This window comes from Aspergillus terreus, genomic scaffold, assembly GCF_000149615.1.
Source record: "Aspergillus terreus NIH2624 scaffold_5 genomic scaffold, whole genome shotgun sequence".
NCBI classification, from domain to species: Eukaryota; Fungi; Ascomycota; class Eurotiomycetes; order Eurotiales; family Aspergillaceae; genus Aspergillus; species Aspergillus terreus.
This window is the reverse complement of record NT_165928.1, coordinates 624,425-641,731: the sequence shown is the minus strand read 5'-3', so window position 1 is coordinate 641,731 and position 17,307 is coordinate 624,425. Positions and strand designations below refer to the sequence as shown.

General features: G+C 53.4%; 4 protein-coding genes across 4 annotated transcripts; all 4 read left to right on the top strand.

Annotated features, from left to right (window-relative positions):
- Window positions 1–252: 252 nt before the first annotated feature.
- ATEG_03786 (UTP14 family protein) lies at window positions 253–3,198 on the top strand (the record flags this gene model as incomplete). The annotated part of the gene is made up of 2 exons (XM_001212964.1): window positions 253–2,943; window positions 3,016–3,198. 2 exons carry the CDS (start codon window positions 253–255, stop codon window positions 3,196–3,198), a joined length of 2,874 nt encoding a protein of 957 aa, XP_001212964.1.
- Window positions 3,199–4,902: 1,704 nt separating this feature from the next.
- Window positions 4,903–8,001, top strand: ATEG_03785 (uncharacterized protein; the record flags this gene model as incomplete). Its single annotated transcript, XM_001212963.1, has 7 exons — window positions 4,903–5,047; window positions 5,121–5,543; window positions 5,594–5,703; window positions 5,753–7,480; window positions 7,539–7,600; window positions 7,661–7,920; window positions 7,979–8,001. 7 exons carry the CDS (start codon window positions 4,903–4,905, stop codon window positions 7,999–8,001), a joined length of 2,751 nt encoding a protein of 916 aa, XP_001212963.1.
- A 2,008-nt stretch (window positions 8,002–10,009) lies between these two features.
- On the top strand, window positions 10,010–11,431 carry ATEG_03784 (uncharacterized protein; the record flags this gene model as incomplete). The annotated part of the gene is made up of 3 exons (XM_001212962.1): window positions 10,010–10,393; window positions 10,461–11,302; window positions 11,359–11,431. 3 exons carry the CDS (start codon window positions 10,010–10,012, stop codon window positions 11,429–11,431), a joined length of 1,299 nt encoding a protein of 432 aa, XP_001212962.1.
- An 878-nt stretch (window positions 11,432–12,309) lies between these two features.
- ATEG_03783 (putative plasma membrane phosphate transporter Pho87) lies at window positions 12,310–17,206 on the top strand (the record flags this gene model as incomplete). Its single annotated transcript, XM_001212961.1, has 9 exons — window positions 12,310–12,624; window positions 12,721–13,059; window positions 13,128–13,512; window positions 13,781–13,917; window positions 14,022–14,491; window positions 14,553–15,795; window positions 15,843–16,187; window positions 16,234–17,011; window positions 17,061–17,206. The coding sequence occupies 9 exons, from the start codon at window positions 12,310–12,312 to the stop codon at window positions 17,204–17,206; spliced, it is 4,158 nt and encodes a 1,385-aa protein (XP_001212961.1).
- Between the last annotated feature and the right edge of the window lie 101 nt (window positions 17,207–17,307).

Genomic DNA, 17,307 nt, shown 5'->3' with positions numbered 1-17,307 from the left:
CGAGGAGATCTGATCGGAGGAAGGATCTGAGTGCAGTCGGGGAGCGGCACTAGTGAAGCTCCGCGGGCGCCAAGACCATTTTTTTCTGCCCGCATTGCAATCAAGACCCGGCAGAAAAAAAAAGTTCGACTCCCCAAACTTCTGTTGCTGAGCAGTTTCACGGACGCTCGCAACTTCTATTACCTTGTCTATTGGGTTATTTCTTCTTGCAGTTAAGGTATTGGCAAATACCTGAATTGGGCAAAAATCAGAATGCCTCGCAAACATACCCAGTTGCGCGGTCCGAAAGACCGTCAACCGCAAAAGCAGCTTCCCAAGATAAAGCCTGGGAAGGCTCTGAACGCTTTTGCCATTGCAGAGAGCGAAATCCCTACGAGGCTCGGCGTCCGACGCTCCCGTCTAGGCGACAACGATGATTTTTCGAAGCGCAAGCGACACCCCGCCCGGGATATGGATGATGATTCCGACGGCCCCAACAACAAGCGCCGCCGTACTGGCGACGATTCCGATTACAGTGAGAACGGCGGTAGTGATGGCCAAGGCCATAAATGGAGGTTGGGGGAGGTCGATAGCGACGACGACGAGGAGTTGGACAGCGATGAGGCGTTAGGATCCAGCGACGAGGAAAGATTTGAAGGGTTCTCTTTCCGAGGAAGCTCTAAATCTAAGCCGAAGAAAAAGACGCAACCCGCCAAGAAAAGCGACCGCACCATCTCGCTCTCAGAAGATGTGGAAGAATCTGAAGAGGAAGGGTCGGAAGAAGACGAGGATGATCTCGGCGAGGATGCGGTCGATTTGCTGACTGCTTGGGACATGAACACGGCTGCAGAGGAAGAGGAGCAGGCAGAAAAGTCCGCCAAAGCAAAGAAGCAGGCGAGCGACGATGAGTCCGAAGAATACGACTCCGAGAGTGAAGAGGAAGATGACAGCGACGCCAATGAAGACGACGAACTGTCGGTGTCCGAAGACGATGCTGCCGACGAGCATGGCCTGTCTAAGCTACAGAGTTTTGTCAATTCTATGGAAACAGAGTCCACTAAGAAGTCGTCGCGGAAGACCACCGGAGGACACGAGCATACTACGCCTACGGAGTTTGGTTTGGCTTCTACAAGAAAGCTGACAGCTGCTGATCTTCTGCCATCAATCACGGATTCGCGCCTCAAGAACTCGCTCAAACACGCTGACAGCACAGTTGCTTCGACAAAGAGCTCATCCGGCATCCCGGGTAAACTCGATGCACCTCTCGCTAAACGCCAACAAGATAAGCTCGAACGCGCCGCGGCCTACGAGAAGAGCAAGGAAACCCTCAATCGCTGGCTCGACACGGTCAAAGCGAATCGTCGGGCAGAGCACCTCGTTTTCCCCCTGCCTGATCCGGACGCTCAGCAGTCCTTCCGTTTAGGCGCAGCCAAACCCCAGAACGACCTTGAGAGCACTATCCAGAGTATTCTTGTCGAGAGCGGACTTGCCGAGGAGAATGGAAAGGACGCTGAGGACCAGGTTCAAGAGTTTGAGGAGCTACAGGCGCGGAAGCTGCCTATCGAGGAGATAAGAGCTCGGAGAGCTGAGTTGCGCAAGCGACGTGATCTGATGTTCCGAGAGGAGGTGCGTGCCAAGCGAATCAAGAAGATTAAAAGCAAGTCGTACCGCCGCGTTCACCGCAGAGAGCGCGAGAAGCTTGAACAGCAAGAAAGACAGGCACTCCTTGAAGCCGGCGTGGACCTGGACGAGGATGAACGAGAGATGAATGAGCGCCGGAGAGCCGAGGCGCGAATGGGCTCCAAGCACAAGGAGAGCAAGTGGGCGAAGAGCCTGAAACAAACTGGTCGTACAGCTTGGGATGAGGAAGCTCGACTCAACACGCACGACCTGGCTCTGAAGGAAGAGGAGCTACGGAGGAGAATTGAGGGCAAGCGCGTTTCTCAGGGTGATGAGGATTACTTGGGGTCTTCCAGCTCGGAATCCGAGGACGAGAACCCGTGGGACGAGGAGGCTGCATCTGATGCTGAAAAGCGCAAACTCCGCAAAAAGCTCGATAAGCTGGAAGGCGGTGACGAAGCTGAAACAGAATATTCCGGCCCTCATGCCAAGCTCCTTTCCATGAAATTCATGCAGAATGCCGAAGCTGCTCGGAAAGCCCAGAACGATGCAGAGGTCCGGCGACTCAACAGGGAACTCCACGGAGAAGAATCCCAGTCCGAGGCGGAGTCTGAAGTTGGCCGGCGGAAATTCGGCCACGCTGAAGGTGCCAAGTCGAATAAGGACAGCAAACCCAAATCCGCTCCCCGCAACGAGTTTGAAGAGAAGCCTGGATCTGATGATGAGGGAGACGCCGATGAGGATATTGACATCGTGGTTAATCGCCCGGACAAGAAACCCGCGGAGTCCTCCGTCAGGGCCAAATCACAGGGACGCCACTCGAATGGTCTTCCCAAACCCGCGGAAGACCCTGTTGAAGAGGAAAACCCATGGCTGGTGCAGACGAACAGGACGAATCGCCGGGCTCAAGTGAATGATTCCCAGCAGACCGTTGACATCTCTGTCAATGATGCCACAACTCCAGCTCCTGCTAAGGGAGCGAAAACTCAAGCGACAAAGTCATCTACATCCTCCGAGAAACCATATCTGGACGAAGCCAATGATAGTGGTGATGACGGCGTTCCAGTTCTTCTCAAGAACCACGACCTTGTGAAGAGGGCTTTTGCCGGCGATGAGGTTGTACAAGATTTCGAGCAAGAAAAGCGAGATACCATCCGCGAGGAAGATGACCAGGTGATTGATAACACCTTGCCAGGATGGGGCAGCTGGGCCGGTGAAGGTGTCAGCAAGAAACAGCAGAAGCGACAGAAGCGTTTCCTGACCAAGGTGGAAGGTGTTAAGCCTGAGAATCGCCAAGATTCGAAGCTCTCTCGTGTTATCATCAATGAAAAGCGAGTCAAGAAGGTAGGACCCACGGCTGACGGTATATCTGTATTTTCTGCGACCTTGAAACTAACAACATCATTTCCCAAACAGAACAACAAGTACCTGGCAACTCAGCTTCCTCATCAGTTCGAGACCAAACAACAGTACGAACGGTCTCTGCGCATGCCGCTGGGCCCCGAATGGACGACGAAGGAGACCCTACAGAGCTCAACCAAGCCTCGCGTGATTGTCAAGCAAGGCATCATCAAACCCATGGAGAAGCCGATGATCTAGATGATGAAGGGGTGTAGGACAGAAGCAAGAGAAAGTGACCAATGGGTATAGGAGATGGGAGATCTCGTTGAAGGATGCGGTGCGGTGCGTATATCGGATGGCTTGCCTGACGAGTTTGATTATGATACCAAAATAGAAGATTTGATAATTGTTTCCTACCCCACATGATGCTGGTGGCTGTTCCTCGTCGTACTTTGTCTTTACTTTTTCCCCAGGTGGATGTCATCTGCAGGATGACCGTGTGGACAAGGGTCTCCCGATATTAACGCAGTCGGTGATCGGGTCATCCTTCCGTTTATACTTCGGAAGCCATCATTCACTGCCGGCAATTTGTCTAATGCATCGGATGGTCTCTAATCGTGCTGATGATCTATGCACTGTAACCTCTTCCATCTCGATCATCCAGCCTCAGCGCATCATACGCCTGGAGAGAGGTGCGTCTTCATTCGGGCGGCGACCACATGGTTCGGGGGACCATGATCTTCTACTCGCGTGTTGGTTGAATCAGAACGATGGTCTGTGACGACGACGATCCGAATGTGACTGGAATGTGGCCTTGTCGACACTAAGAATCCCTACTTTAGGGCTTGGCGACGAGGAATTGACACTGTCTCAGGAGCAGAATTCGGGAGGAATAAGCGGATGATCTGTAAACAAGAATCATATACACGGAGCAATATTAACTGTAGATTTCAGAGTGTACGCCCCGAGGAAAGAATAAAGCAAGAAGGATATCTCGTTGCCTGCGTGGTGGTGGTGGTGGTAGTTGCTCCACAGCGGGATCTCTTTCTTCTCCAACATCGCACTCTCTCCTTCTTTACTTCCCGCACCTCGGACGACAACAAAGACGACCATTGTTCCTCCACTTGACAGCACAGATCTGCAAACAGATCTACTATCCTTACGAGACGCATATCAGACGATCTTTCCATCTGAACTATATCACCCCACCAACGGTAAGTCATGAACATTCCATTCTCTACAGTGGGGACGCTACACCTCCGGACAGACGGTCTCGACGGCCTCCTGGATGGTTGCACATTCCTGAACCCCCTGTACCCTACATTGCTTGTCTTGTTTTGCATTTGTTGAAATTGTTTGTCCTCGTTGCACCAGACTAACATCCGTAGATCGACATCGCCGTCATACCGGCAGCCGATCTCGACCAAGACATCCGTGTCATCTGGCATCCCCTTCCTGCAGCAACGGAGTTGTTACGGCGGACATCGCCAGATTCTTGAGGCCGTCTTTGGAATCCTCTTAAGCTTCCACTCGGTGAGCCTTTTCCTATTTGAAAATGTGGGCAACCATGCAGTGCTTGCCTTTGTCCATTCCCATTTGTTTGTTGCCTTTGTCCCCTGGCCTCGGACATAGTTCCCCTGCAGATATTGTGACAGCGGCGCCTCGCTGGTGCTCAAATCTTTCTTTCATCTTTTGAATATACTGCTGCATCTCCTTGATTGATATCACTGCGTACACTTTGCGTGCGCTGGAGTAGCGTGGCTGCTGTTCTACCCTCCTATTGCACGTACTCAACATCCAGTCTATACTGTCCATGAGCTTGCATTCAACATATCACAATATCCTCTCTTGCAATATAGACTGCCACTTCATTTTCCCTTGAAGACCAGCCAGTTCTTGTTTACTTAGCATAACCCTTCGCTCATCGTTGAATTACTGCGCCATGGGGAAGACAAGGCCAACATGGCACGCACCAACAATGCTAACATGGCTCCTAGCCATAGAGACCGCTCTTGGAGCCCCAAGGCCACCAACATCAACTACTTCATTCAAGACCCAATACCCTCCCGCTACGGAAGCGAGAATTCTCAATCTCGCAACTCACGGCGTTAGTCAGCAGTTGTCCAGTCGGTTGTGTCCGTCCTGCTAATGGATACCCCAGGTCTATCACACAGCGCTAGAGCGCGAAGGCCATCAGGTGCAAGATCCAAAGGCCCGACCTACGCTCGGACACCAACCATTGCACAATCTGGTCGACAACCTTTTGGACGACGGCGATTCACTTATTGATGAGCTACTCGGCCTTCTCGGCCACCAGGACGAAGATAACGAGGCAACATCTTCCCCAGACCCTGAAATCAAACCAACCACGAGACATACCGTGCCTGTGACTCGTCCTGCAACCAAAACAACGGAACCCCCAAAGCCGGAACCATCTAAGGAGACGGAAGCTCCCAAACCTACGGCAACGGCCAAACCCACCAGTAGTTCTGAGAACTCAGAGGCACCACCTGACTGTTCTGAGTCAAACAGTATACCACAGACGAGTCATCCGGAGCCTACAAAACCCGCTACAACTCCAAGCCACCCCAATCAGTCTGAAGGTTGGTCGTCTCACTGTTAACTGTGTTTCTTTACTCATCGAAATACGCAGGAGGTCCAACTGCTGCCATGGCTAATCAAGATGTGTTCCTCCCGGTGGCAACTGGGCCCATTCCGCAAACCGTCACCTCGAGGGATGACCATCCAGTCCCGAAGAAAAATGTATGTCAGATACGCTTGTGACCGTCTGGACTAGCTCTGACTTCTACAGGTCCTTTCGGATAAACCCATTGAGACCAACAAATTCTATGCTGGACTCTTTTTGGGAACTCAAACGAACGCTTCGTTTACTTTCCCTTATAGCATTGCCTGGTCCAAAGGAACGGGCGATCTGCAAAGCTGGGGCATGGGAATATCGCACGTCGAGGCGGACAAAATTGCATTCGGACCCATTAACGACAATATCCCCGGCGACCCGGTGCAGTATTATGTCAACCCTATTGGAATTCAGTCCATTATTCTGTCGGCGCAGGAGTTAGGCAAGCAAACGGTGCTCAACGTCGAAAACCCGTTGCCATTTTCCGCCAATGCCGTCCTGCAGCCTCAGGAAGGGTCGAGGGAAAGGATCACCATTCCTGTTTTGCAAGGTATGGGATTTGTGACGGGCATATATTCCGGTCTTCAGCCCAACGTTGAGAGTGCGGTCGGATATAAGAAGGTTGTCACCGCCGGTTCCCCACGACCTGGAGTCTTCAAATACACTGCGTCTCTTCTTGACGGAACCACCTGGCTTATCTACTACACTCCCACTGATGGGCAGGATCCAGAACCTCGCCTCGAGTCGGCGCATCTCTTGCGTGGTCCCCTTGGATGGTCTGGCACTATCCAGGTGGCCAAGAATCCGGCTGGGGTCTCTGGAGAGAAAATGTATGACAACTCCTCGGGTGTGTATGCCGTACAGGGCGCCGTGTCCGGTGCGGTGTCGGGGCGCACTGGAACCTACCAAATTCAGTGGGCAAAGGATGGAAAGGACGCTGAGAGTACACCCCTGATGATGTTCGCTCTGCCTCATCATTTGGAGTCTTTTGACACGGCGACCCAGGGACGTGCAACCAATATCACACTTCGCACTACGACCAAGGGGACTGCAGCAGCCGTCATTGGAGAAACGTGGACCCTCGTCGAACCAGATCTTCCGATCGACATGGGTTTTGCGCCCTGGTCTGTTTCTGGAGGGAGTATCACACAGCTTTCTGCTAGAGCCCAGAAGGTCCTCACTGATGTGGCCCCAACTGAGCTTCAGCAGGATGTCGACCAGCAAACTGACCTGAACAGCATGTACTACAGCGGCAAAGCGTTCAGCAAAATCGCGACGCTTGTTTACACGGTCGATAAGCTGGGCGGCAACCCGCAGATGGCAGCCTCAACTTTCAGCGCCCTGAAGACAGCTTTTGCCAAGTTTGTCAGCAACAAACAACAGTTCCCGCTGGTGTATGACAATGTGTGGAAGGGCGTGGTCTCGTCCGCTAGCTACAATGGAGGTGATTCCGGTGCTGATTTCGGAAACACCCTGTACAACGACCACCATTTCCACTATGGGTATTTCATTCATGCCGCGGCCATCATCGGCTCTCTCGATCCCAGCTGGCTTCCGGAAAACAAGGACTGGGTGAACATGTTGATACGTGACGCCGGTAACTCCGTCTCGGACGACCCTCTGTTTCCATTCTCGCGAGGATTCGACTGGTACCACGGTCACTCATGGGCTAAAGGCTTGTTCGAGTCGTATGATGGCAAGGATGAGGAGTCCACCTCGGAAGATGCGATGTTCGCCTATGCTTTGAAGATGTGGGGAAAGACGATTGGCGATGCCAGTTTGGAAGCCAGAGGGAACTTGATGTTGGGCATTCTCCGCCGCTCCCTGCACAACTATTTCCTGATGGAGAAGGACAACAAGAACCATCCGGCGAAGTTTGTCCCCAACAAGGTCACGGGCATTGTAAGTTCTGTCTGATGCCTTAGTCGGGAAAGGGAGATGTCAGCTGACAGGGTTGCAGCTCTTTGAGAACAAGGTCGACCACACGACCTACTTCGGAGCCAATCTGGAATACGTCCACGGGTAAGACAAACCACCCTCATCACCCTTGCCCGCCGGGCAAAACACTAACATGCTGGGCAGGATTCATATGCTCCCCCTCCTGCCGTCGTCTGCTTACGTGCGGAACAAAAACTTCGTCCAGGAGGAGTGGGAGGCTATGTTCGCACCCCAGGCTGCGGATCCCGCCGAGAAGGTACAAGGAGGCTGGAAGGGCGTACTCTATGCGAACCTGGCCATCATTAACCCTGAGGCGTCGTGGGAGTTTTTCGCCCAATCGGGTTTCAACTACTCGTGGATTGACCAAGGCGCTACTCGAACGTGGTATCTTGCGTACGCTGCAGGTAAGCTCCACGTCGCCCATGACTCGTGGAGGAGGCGTTGAGCTGACGATGTCTTTAGGCCTTGGTGGAGCTCCGTCGTAAGATGGACATGCGGAGGAAGGGTGTGGGTTTCGTTTTGTGTGTTCCATATTGCTATGATAGAATGATGATGACCGTTGATGGATGAGGCTTTCTTATCATTATTTTTGTCTGTTGATATTGAAGCTGTTGAGCCTTGATGGCGATTGATGACAAGTTTTCTTTTGAGTCGATGTTTTCCTGTATTCGTCCAGGATTTCCTATAGCCCGCTCGCTGCTAATGAAACTCGGCACTGTTTCTTCCTTCACCCTGTAGATAAGGACGTGAAATAGACCCGGTGATCTCCCAACACCCATGAAACTACAGTCAGCCGGTTGCATTTTATGAACTCTGATTAACAAGAACGCGCCACAAAGAAGTGCTCCGCCAAGCAGTGATGGGACAGTTCAGTAAGATGAGGTGTTTTCGGTCGGACCAGTGGGGAATGCGGTGTGGCAGTGCTCGCCTTGGCGGGGCGACTGATCCATGGACAAGGAGCTTTGGAGTTGGACCATGTCGATAGTGCGTGGAGGATCCTGGTAGTGCATAGTTTGTTGATGGTTTCTTGCAGTCTTGGACAGTCAATTCGAGCTCTAGATATGTGTAATCCTGGGGAATTCCTGGATCTATTGAATTTATTGGAGGTAACACTGTACTGTACGCAGTAGTACATTCTGGCGCAGGAGAAGAATGTGCGCCTCGATGCATTGACAATGTGCAGACACCCGACAGTCGACTAGTCCCGAACCGGCAATGCGCGCCGGCTTGATCGGAATCCGCACAGACGAAACAAGAGGTGTTTCTCCATCACATCAACATCACATCAATTGGAGGAGACCGTACTCCGTATAGAACGCCCATCTAATCCCAATGGGGTTGTCTCGAACAAGGTTTCGCAGCAGGGCCCGGGACAACGTCACCACTTGCAGCAAATGGGATAAAAAGCCCGAGGTCTCCTGCCCAGACTTAGCGGCAACCCTTTTTTCCTTGACTTCGGAGGATAGAGTACGTACAGTGAGGCTGTGCAGTCGCGGCATTCTTCTTCTGCTTCCATCTCCACTCCACTCCGTCCCCGACTACTCCGTACCGTACATACATCCTCCAGACTAACGCGTCGGGTGACAGAATCCAATCTCCTGCAAGTTCGTCGTGCATCGCTTGTCAATCCCTGAGTGGTTCCAACTCTCTGTGGCTACCCTCTTGGCCCTCCATCTTCTTAATTTCCTGGTCCGCGGATACGTGGCTGGTGGTCCCATCCAGACAACTCGGTTTGGCTTAGGTATATGCTTCCATTGTCCATCCTGGACCCTGTTGGATGGGAATTGAACGAGCTAACCAACCGATTCGCAGGAGACTTTGGCACGGAGTCCTAGTGTTCTTCCAGAGAGGAGAAAGAAGCATAGTCGCTGGGATCAGCCACGGTTGAACCCTCCATCGGCACAACAACCCCTCTCTCGCCATCCTACTATTAAAGATAAAGATCTCCATCAGTCCATACCAACAATCTTCTTGAGATTAATCTGGCGGATTGTGGTTCCAGATCGTCGCCACGCCGCTCTTCTCCTTTCCCGATGTGTACGTGCTAAGAGTCTGTCTTCCTGGACTTCTTTCACCTAGACCTCCCGCCCACTCATTCCTTCTTTTCATCATACCCACGTCTTGATCAGGTCATCTTTTTCCTTGATATCCCTCCTTACGGTGAATTCCTTCTCTCTTCCGCTCTTTTCTTTTCTCTCCCTTTGTTTGTTATGATTGGCAGCTTTCACTCCTTTATGAGCTGGTGATTATCACATCGCGATAATACTCCCTTCTTCTGATTCTTCTGTTTACTGCGGTCATTGCCTTGGTGTACTCCATCTGTCTCACGGTCGTGCTGGACTTGATCTCTGTACCAGTATATCACCCATCCTCAGCCGTTTGCCGTTTCGCCCAACAGACACCCTGAACTTGGCTAATCAGCTCTAACCATGCGCAGCGTCGAGGCATTTCCGTTCCCTTTTTCGAAGCTACACCTGGGGTCCAAGAAGAACCATGACCGGTCTTTCATCTCGAAATGGCTCCTTTGAGCATGGTGAACGCGAAGCCCTAATCAATGAGACGAATCGAATTAACTCCGGTCTCCATCCCCGTCACAAACCTCGAAGCCATTGGACTCAGTGGCCGTCGCAGGCGGCCAAACTGACGTGGACCACTCTTGCCCGTGACTATGTCAACATTCTCCTGGTCTTCGTACCGCTGGGTATCATCGCCGGCGCCCTCCACTGGGATAGTACCGCCGTGTTCGTACTGAACTTTTTCGCCATCGTTCCGCTGGCGTCGTTGCTAAGCTTCGCGACCGAGGAATTGGCAGCGACTATGGGCCAGGCGATGGGAGGACTGATGAACGCTACTTTCGGAAATGCGGTCGAACTGATCGTATGTATCTGTCGCTACGCTCGTCTACTGCATCGATGAATGCAATTACTGACTATGAGCCCCACAGGTTAGCATTATTGCGCTCAAAGAACGACAGATTCGCGTGGTCCAGGCCAGTATGCTCGGTAGCATCTTGTCCAATATTCTCCTCGTGCTCGGATGCTGTTTCTTCGTTGGTGGGCTGCGCTATTCGGAACAGACCTTCAACAGCACCGTGGCGTCGACCATGTCTTCCTTGATGACCGTTTCGTCCGCCTCCCTGATCATTCCGGCCACCCTCTACGCGTCGATGACTTCCGCCAAGGGCAAAGAAAGCGAGACACAACAAAACATTCTGCTCGTATCGCATGGCACTGCGATCATTCTCCTCATCCTCTACGTGATGTACCTCTATTTCCAGCTCAGATCGCATGCGTCGCTCTTCGAAGAGACGGGTAGTGATGATGCGGAGAACGGGGACGACATGGTGGAAGCGGAGGAAGAACACATTCTAAGCCCATGGGCGGCTACCGTCGCTCTGATTGTTGTGACCGTTCTGGTCGCTGTCTGCGCCGACTACCTCGTGGGAAGTATCGACAGCATCGTGGAGAAGACTGGCATGAGTCGCACGTTCATTGGTCTGGTCCTGATTCCGATCGTTGGGAATGCGGCGGAGCACGTGACGGCTGTCGTGGTTGCATGGAAAGGCAAGATGGACCTTGCGATTGGAGTCGCCATCGGAAGCAGTCTGCAGATTGCTCTCTTTGTCACCCCATTCCTCGTCGTCCTGGGCTGGATCATCCACGTGCCCATGAGCTTGCACTTCCAGACCTTTGAGACTGTCGCCTTTTTCATTTCCGGATTAGTTGTGACATTCCTCATCCAAGATGGAAAGTCGAACTATCTTGAGGGTGGGCTATGCCTGGGAATGTAAGTGTTGTCTTGCGATCCGATTCTAGACCTGAATTCTTACTGACTGACCGCAGGTATGTGATTTTGGCGCTTGCATTCTACGTGTATCCCGACAATGTGGACGACAGTGCCATGTTTCGCAGTTGAGTAACATACGGGTCATGGCCGGCTTTGATGGCTACTGGGCCCATACCACATCATAACTATCGATTTCCTATCTTCCTTCGCCGACTCATTGATTTCTCGTATACCCCTCCCTATGGCAACTGCCGGCGTGCTCTAAAAAGATCTCCACGACTGTCCACCGGCTTGAAACTCAGTCTTCCGTCTCTCGTTGATACCTCGCCACGTTGCCACTTTGGGTTTCCTGTTTATGTACTTGATTTATCGATACGTGATTCACTGAGCGTTCGGACTGCGGGCCAGTTTCTCATTCCACGTGTACAGTGATCGTTCGGTTAGGGCTTGCGCTTTGTTCCCTGTTGAACGGGAAATTGATTGGGTGGGATACTGTAGCTATGGGTTGCCTTAGGTAAATATACAAACTATCTCTGTAATTCTGGTCTTGGGGACTCTGCTCTCTGTAAATGTCCGCAGACTTCGCCACGACGGCGGTCAAGATACATACGCCTTGAGGTCATATCAGGTGCATCTGCGGAGTACTTCGTAACTCTCCATCGAATGATATATTCCGTCGGTTCCTTGCTCGAGGGTCTATCAGAATATTCAAGTCTCTCCACAATCACCCTGTAGTTGTAGTCCCTCGTACCATGATAAGGCCATAGGAAATGGAATTTAGCCTAGATTAATCGTAGATATCAGATCCAAAGGTCTCTTGCCTGCTGTGGATGGTATGGAGTACAGCGATGATGTGAGGTAATTCTTGGCGTATTACTAAGCAACGGAGCAACAGGAAAATGTTCGCTCGCCGACTTCGACAGCATCAAGATCAGACCCGATTGTCCCGCACGACTGACATTCCCCTCTTTGACATTTCATCCAGTTGTCAAAGGGCCAGTTGCAACATGCCGCCGCGTTTGAACCTGTTCTCCGTGAGGGCTCCAGTCCCCGTCCTCCGTCAGCCCTCGACGCCCATCGCCACTGCGCTGAACACCAACCGAACCTATGCCGCTCGCGGAATCACGTCCTCGTCGCGGACGCAACGGAGATGGAACTCGTCTGGCTCTGGAGGCAAAAATGATTCGAAATTGAACAGCACGACAAAGGAGCAATTGCCTCATGTGAGCGAGGAGGCCGCGGAGATGAGGAAAATCATGGACAAGAAGTGCGACGGAACTGCGGCGAGTCCGGAGTTGGAGCAGGGAACTCCCATTCAGGAGGTGAGTTCATAAGTCCAATTCTCGGGTTCTGGTCCATATATTTCCATGAACCCGGTGGGTTGTGGGAGCGATGACCGCTGACGACTTCCGTCGTAGATCCTCAGGCGTGACAAGGAAGCCCTGAAGCATGCCCCCAAGGTCATGCAGGACCAGGTGAAGGGCCCTTCGGGCTCTCGTTCGTTTTCGACGTCGACCCGCCGCCGCCAGGCGGACCTCCACGGCCAGAACGCGGGTTTCGACGACCAGACTGCCGCCGTCGTGGCCAACATGATTTCCCATGTCGACCAGCAGGCCGCGGAGCTGCACCCGGGCCTCAAGTTTGAAGCGCCCGAGACTCTTCCCAAGACCGAGAACTTCCGCACGCGATATGACTCGCTGTTGGAACAGTTTACGAAGTTGCTGATGCGGGATGGCAAGTTGAGCAAGGCGCAGAAGGTATGCACATATGGGTTTTACACGCTTCGCAATTCTTTTGATTCGGGTCATGCTAACTCTTACTCCAGAACATGGCCTTCATTCTGGACCATCTCCGCACCGCCTCTCCTCCCCAGCCCAACCCTAAGCGTCGTCTGCTCCCCGGTCCCCCGGGCCCTCAACTCCCCTTGAACCCCGTCCTCTATCTTACGCTGATCGTGGACTCGGTGGCTCCTTTGATCAAGATCCGCCAGCAGAAGGGTATTGCTGGTGGTGGTGCGTCCGTGCAGATTCCCGTCCCTCTCATGCAGAGACAGCGTCGGAGAACTGCCATCCGGTGGATCATCGACGCCTCCGACAAGCGCCGTGACAGCCACTTTGCGCAGAGAGTCGCGAATGAGCTGGTGGCAGTTGCGGAGGGCCGTAGTGGCGTGTGGGATCGGAGAGAACAGGTGCACAAGCTTGGTGTCGCTGGTCGGTCCAACCTTGGACTGGTCACCAGCCGTCGTTAGAGTGTGTTCTTTGTTAGAGGAGGGACGAGCTATCTTTTTGTTTATCTGGGGAGTTGGGTTTTACCGCAGCGATGGCGAGGGCATATGAATGCGATTCCTGTTGGGAAACATAAGGACCACTCTTATCTATGAGAGTCTGTATTTTATCTATCAAGGCCCGTGGGGCGCCATGCTACATGTGTACAGTTTACTAGTCTAGTGATTTCAGCTGGTGATCTAATTGCGATTAGTTAACTTCTTTATGCTTTGGGATAGTTTGGATTTTACCGGGATGGCCGAGTGGCTGACTAACCCCCTCCAGCCAAGCTCTCCAAGACTCTCCAACGAATTTCCTCCACCTGTGCGACACAAGTCACCTATCTCCATGGTCCATTTCCCTAGCTGTCACTTATTCCGAATTCGTTCTCCGTTCCCCTGGCTTACGACGTGTGACCAGGACACACCGCCGTCCTTATCAGCGCCATCCACTAGTGCCGGCGGAGACTCGAAGCTGGATCCGTTCCGTCGCTCCACGCCGACCCCCATTCTGCTCCGGACTTCCTGTTTAGCACCGTGTCGTCGAATGCTGTTGGACGGTCGGTGGCACGCTTCGCTTCTGCGACGGGTGCCTCTTCCCACGATCTGGACGTGATCCGTTCCTCGAGTATTGAGCTCCAAGACTATCCTGTCACACCCGCCAGCCGTCCCCGCCAGTCACACAGTGAATCTCGACTGCGGTCCTCCCCACAATCTGATCAGGCGACAACACCTGGATTTCAGTCGTGGACTCGGGAAGCATCTTATTCGGAGAAACCTGTCCGTCTTTGGGTTGAAGCTCTTCGCCGTCGTGCACAGAGGCCTCGCGACGTCGACGCCAAGATGAAATTCTCCCACAGTATCCAGTTCAATGCGGTTCCGGAATGGAGCTCGTATTATATTGCGTACAGTAATCTGAAGAAGCTGTATGTCTGCGTGGTTTTTCTGGCTGTTCTTTTTTGTTGATACTGATGGGGTTCGGATTAGGATATATTCTTTGGAACAGCAAGCTCACCGCGGCGCCGGACAAGCTCTCGTCGACGTGGAATCGGCGCCATTGCTAGATGGTGAAACCCTAGACCCAGATACAATCTTCCAACGGGCGCTCTCCGCCGAGCTAGAGAAGATATGCACCTTCTACCGCGAGAAGGAGGCCGAGATCCTGGAGGAGATGGACCAGGTGGTCAAAGATGCTGAGGAATACGCTGCCCAGGCTGACGGGGTCAACGTCGACCCCATGAGCGAGAATATGCATAAGGCCCGGACGACGAGCACCAGTTCGCGACCACGGACCGGAAGTATCTACCGGGATTTCCCTCTCGGGTCAGACCGCCGTCGGAGCACCGTCAGCGAGACCGCCGCCGAGGACGACTACGACGACGATGCAGACAGCGACGACGACCGTCCGCTCGTTGAACATGAGAGATCGCAGTCGCATGGGTCCGGTCTCGACGACAGCCACATGGACGGCACGAGGGACTCGGCGTTTATGGGTGACTCGCGACTGCTCGGGTTCAACTCCCACAACCGCATCGCCAGTCAGGTGGAGCAGTTCGGTGACCCCCGAGTCCTGGACCTGTACAACTCCGGACTGTCGCTGAAGAAGCGGGCGGTGAACGCATACGTCTCGCTGTGCGGGCTGAAGTCGTACATCCAGCTGAACAAGACCGGGTTCTCGAAGGCGCTGAAGAAGTACGATAAGACGCTCGATCGCAGTCTCCGGCGCGAGTATATGAATTCGACGGTCTCGCCGGCGTACCCGTTCACGGATGCCACCATGGAGAAGATCGATGATCGTATCCACAAGATCGAGGAGGTCTACGCCAACGTGGTCACCGGCCGGAATCTACAGCTCGCCAGACGAGAGCTTCGGCTGCACCTGAGAGAGCATGTGGTCTGGGAGAGGAACACCGTGTGGAGGGAGATGATCGGCATCGAGCGAAAGGCTCAGGCGGCCAATGTCGGCATCCGCAGGACACTCCTCGGAGGTGATGAGGATCCCGCTACCGCCCGACGCCAGGGCGACGAACTGGCAAAAGAAGCCAAGGAGTTCCGGACGCCTCTTGGGGTGTTCCATCCGCCGGAATGGCTCTGCAGCTTGAGCTTTGGCACGCTCATCTTCATCCTGGCGGTTTTCGTCACGTTACTTACGGTGCCGGTGATGGATAAACCGGAGCAGCAAAACTGTCTGGCCATGCTCGTGTTTGTGAGCTTGTTGTGGGCTACAGAGGTAGGAGAGCTTATTGCGTGTGTCCCCGAGAGTACTGACGTGAATAGGTGATTCCGCTGTTCGTAACGTCCCTTCTCATTCCCTTTCTCGTGGTGCTACTGCGGATCATGAAGTCGGAGGACAAGCCTCACCACCGTCTGGGACCGAAGGAAGCCACAAGCGTTGCATTTGGCGCGATGTGGACGCCGGTGATCATGTTGTTGCTCGGAGGGTTTACGATTGCAGCCGCCTTGTCGAAATACGACATTGCGCGGCGCATGGCGATGTTCGTGTTGAGCAAGGCCGGGTCCAATCCTCGGGTGGTGCTTCTCACAAACATGTTTGTTAGCATGTTTTTGAGCATGTGGATCAGCAACGTGGCGTCGCCTGTTCTGTGCTACTCGATCATCCAGGTAAGCCAGCGTGTCTGTGTGTTCTTGTCCGTTGCTAATGTCGCAGCCTCTACTCCGCAACCTCCCTCCGGATTCCAACTTCGCCAAGGCTCTCGTTTTGGGCATTGCGCTTGCAGCGAACGTTGGAGGAGCGGCGTCGCCGATTGCGTCCCCGCAGAACATCATTGCGCTGCAGAACATGTACCCGAGCATCAGCTGGGGAACATGGTTCTTCGTGGCGCTTCCGGTGTGCATCATTTCGATCCTCCTGATCTGGGCGCTTCTGCTATTTACCTTCCATCCCAGCCGGGGCACGACCCTGGTTCCCATCCGACCGATTCGGGAAAAGTTCACCGGCGTGCAGTGGTTCATCAGCGCCGTCACCCTGGGTACGATCATCCTGTGGTGCGTCAGCCACCAGCTGGAGCACATCTTTGGCGACATGGGCGTCATCGCGATCATCCCGATGGTGCTGTTCTTCGGCACGGGCATTCTCAACAAGGAAGACTTTAACAATTTCCTCTGGACGATCATCATCCTGGCGGCGGGGGGCCTGTGTCTCGGAAAGGCGGTCACGTCGTCGGGCCTGCTGCATGCGCTGGCGAACAGCATCCGGACGCGGGTCGAAGACCTCAGTTTGTACGGGGTGCTGATCGTGTTTTCTGCGTTGATCCTGGTGGTGGCCACGTTCATCTCGCATACGGTGGCGGCGCTAATCATGCTGCCGCTGGTTCGCCAGATCGGGGTGGGCATGGCGGATCCGCATCCGAACCTGCTGGTGATGGCGAGCGCGCTGATGTGTTCGGTTGCGATGGCGTTGCCTACCAGCGGGTTCCCTAACATGAGTGAGTTTCGCTTTGGGTTTTGTTGTGTTACTGTGCTAATAGACTGCAGCTGCGATCATGACGGAGGTGCCGCAGACGGGCCAGCGATACCTGCAAGTGCGGCACTTTTTCACACGGGGTATCCCGTCGAGTTTGATGTCGTTTGCGGTGATTGTAACTCTTGGATATGGGCTGATGTATATAGCGGGGTTGTAGGGAGGATCGGTTCGGTGGTACGGAGTATATAGTTTGACATGGTGGGTGACTAGAGAAAAGCGATATATTACGGGCAGGGGGGCACACAGAGCACGTTCATA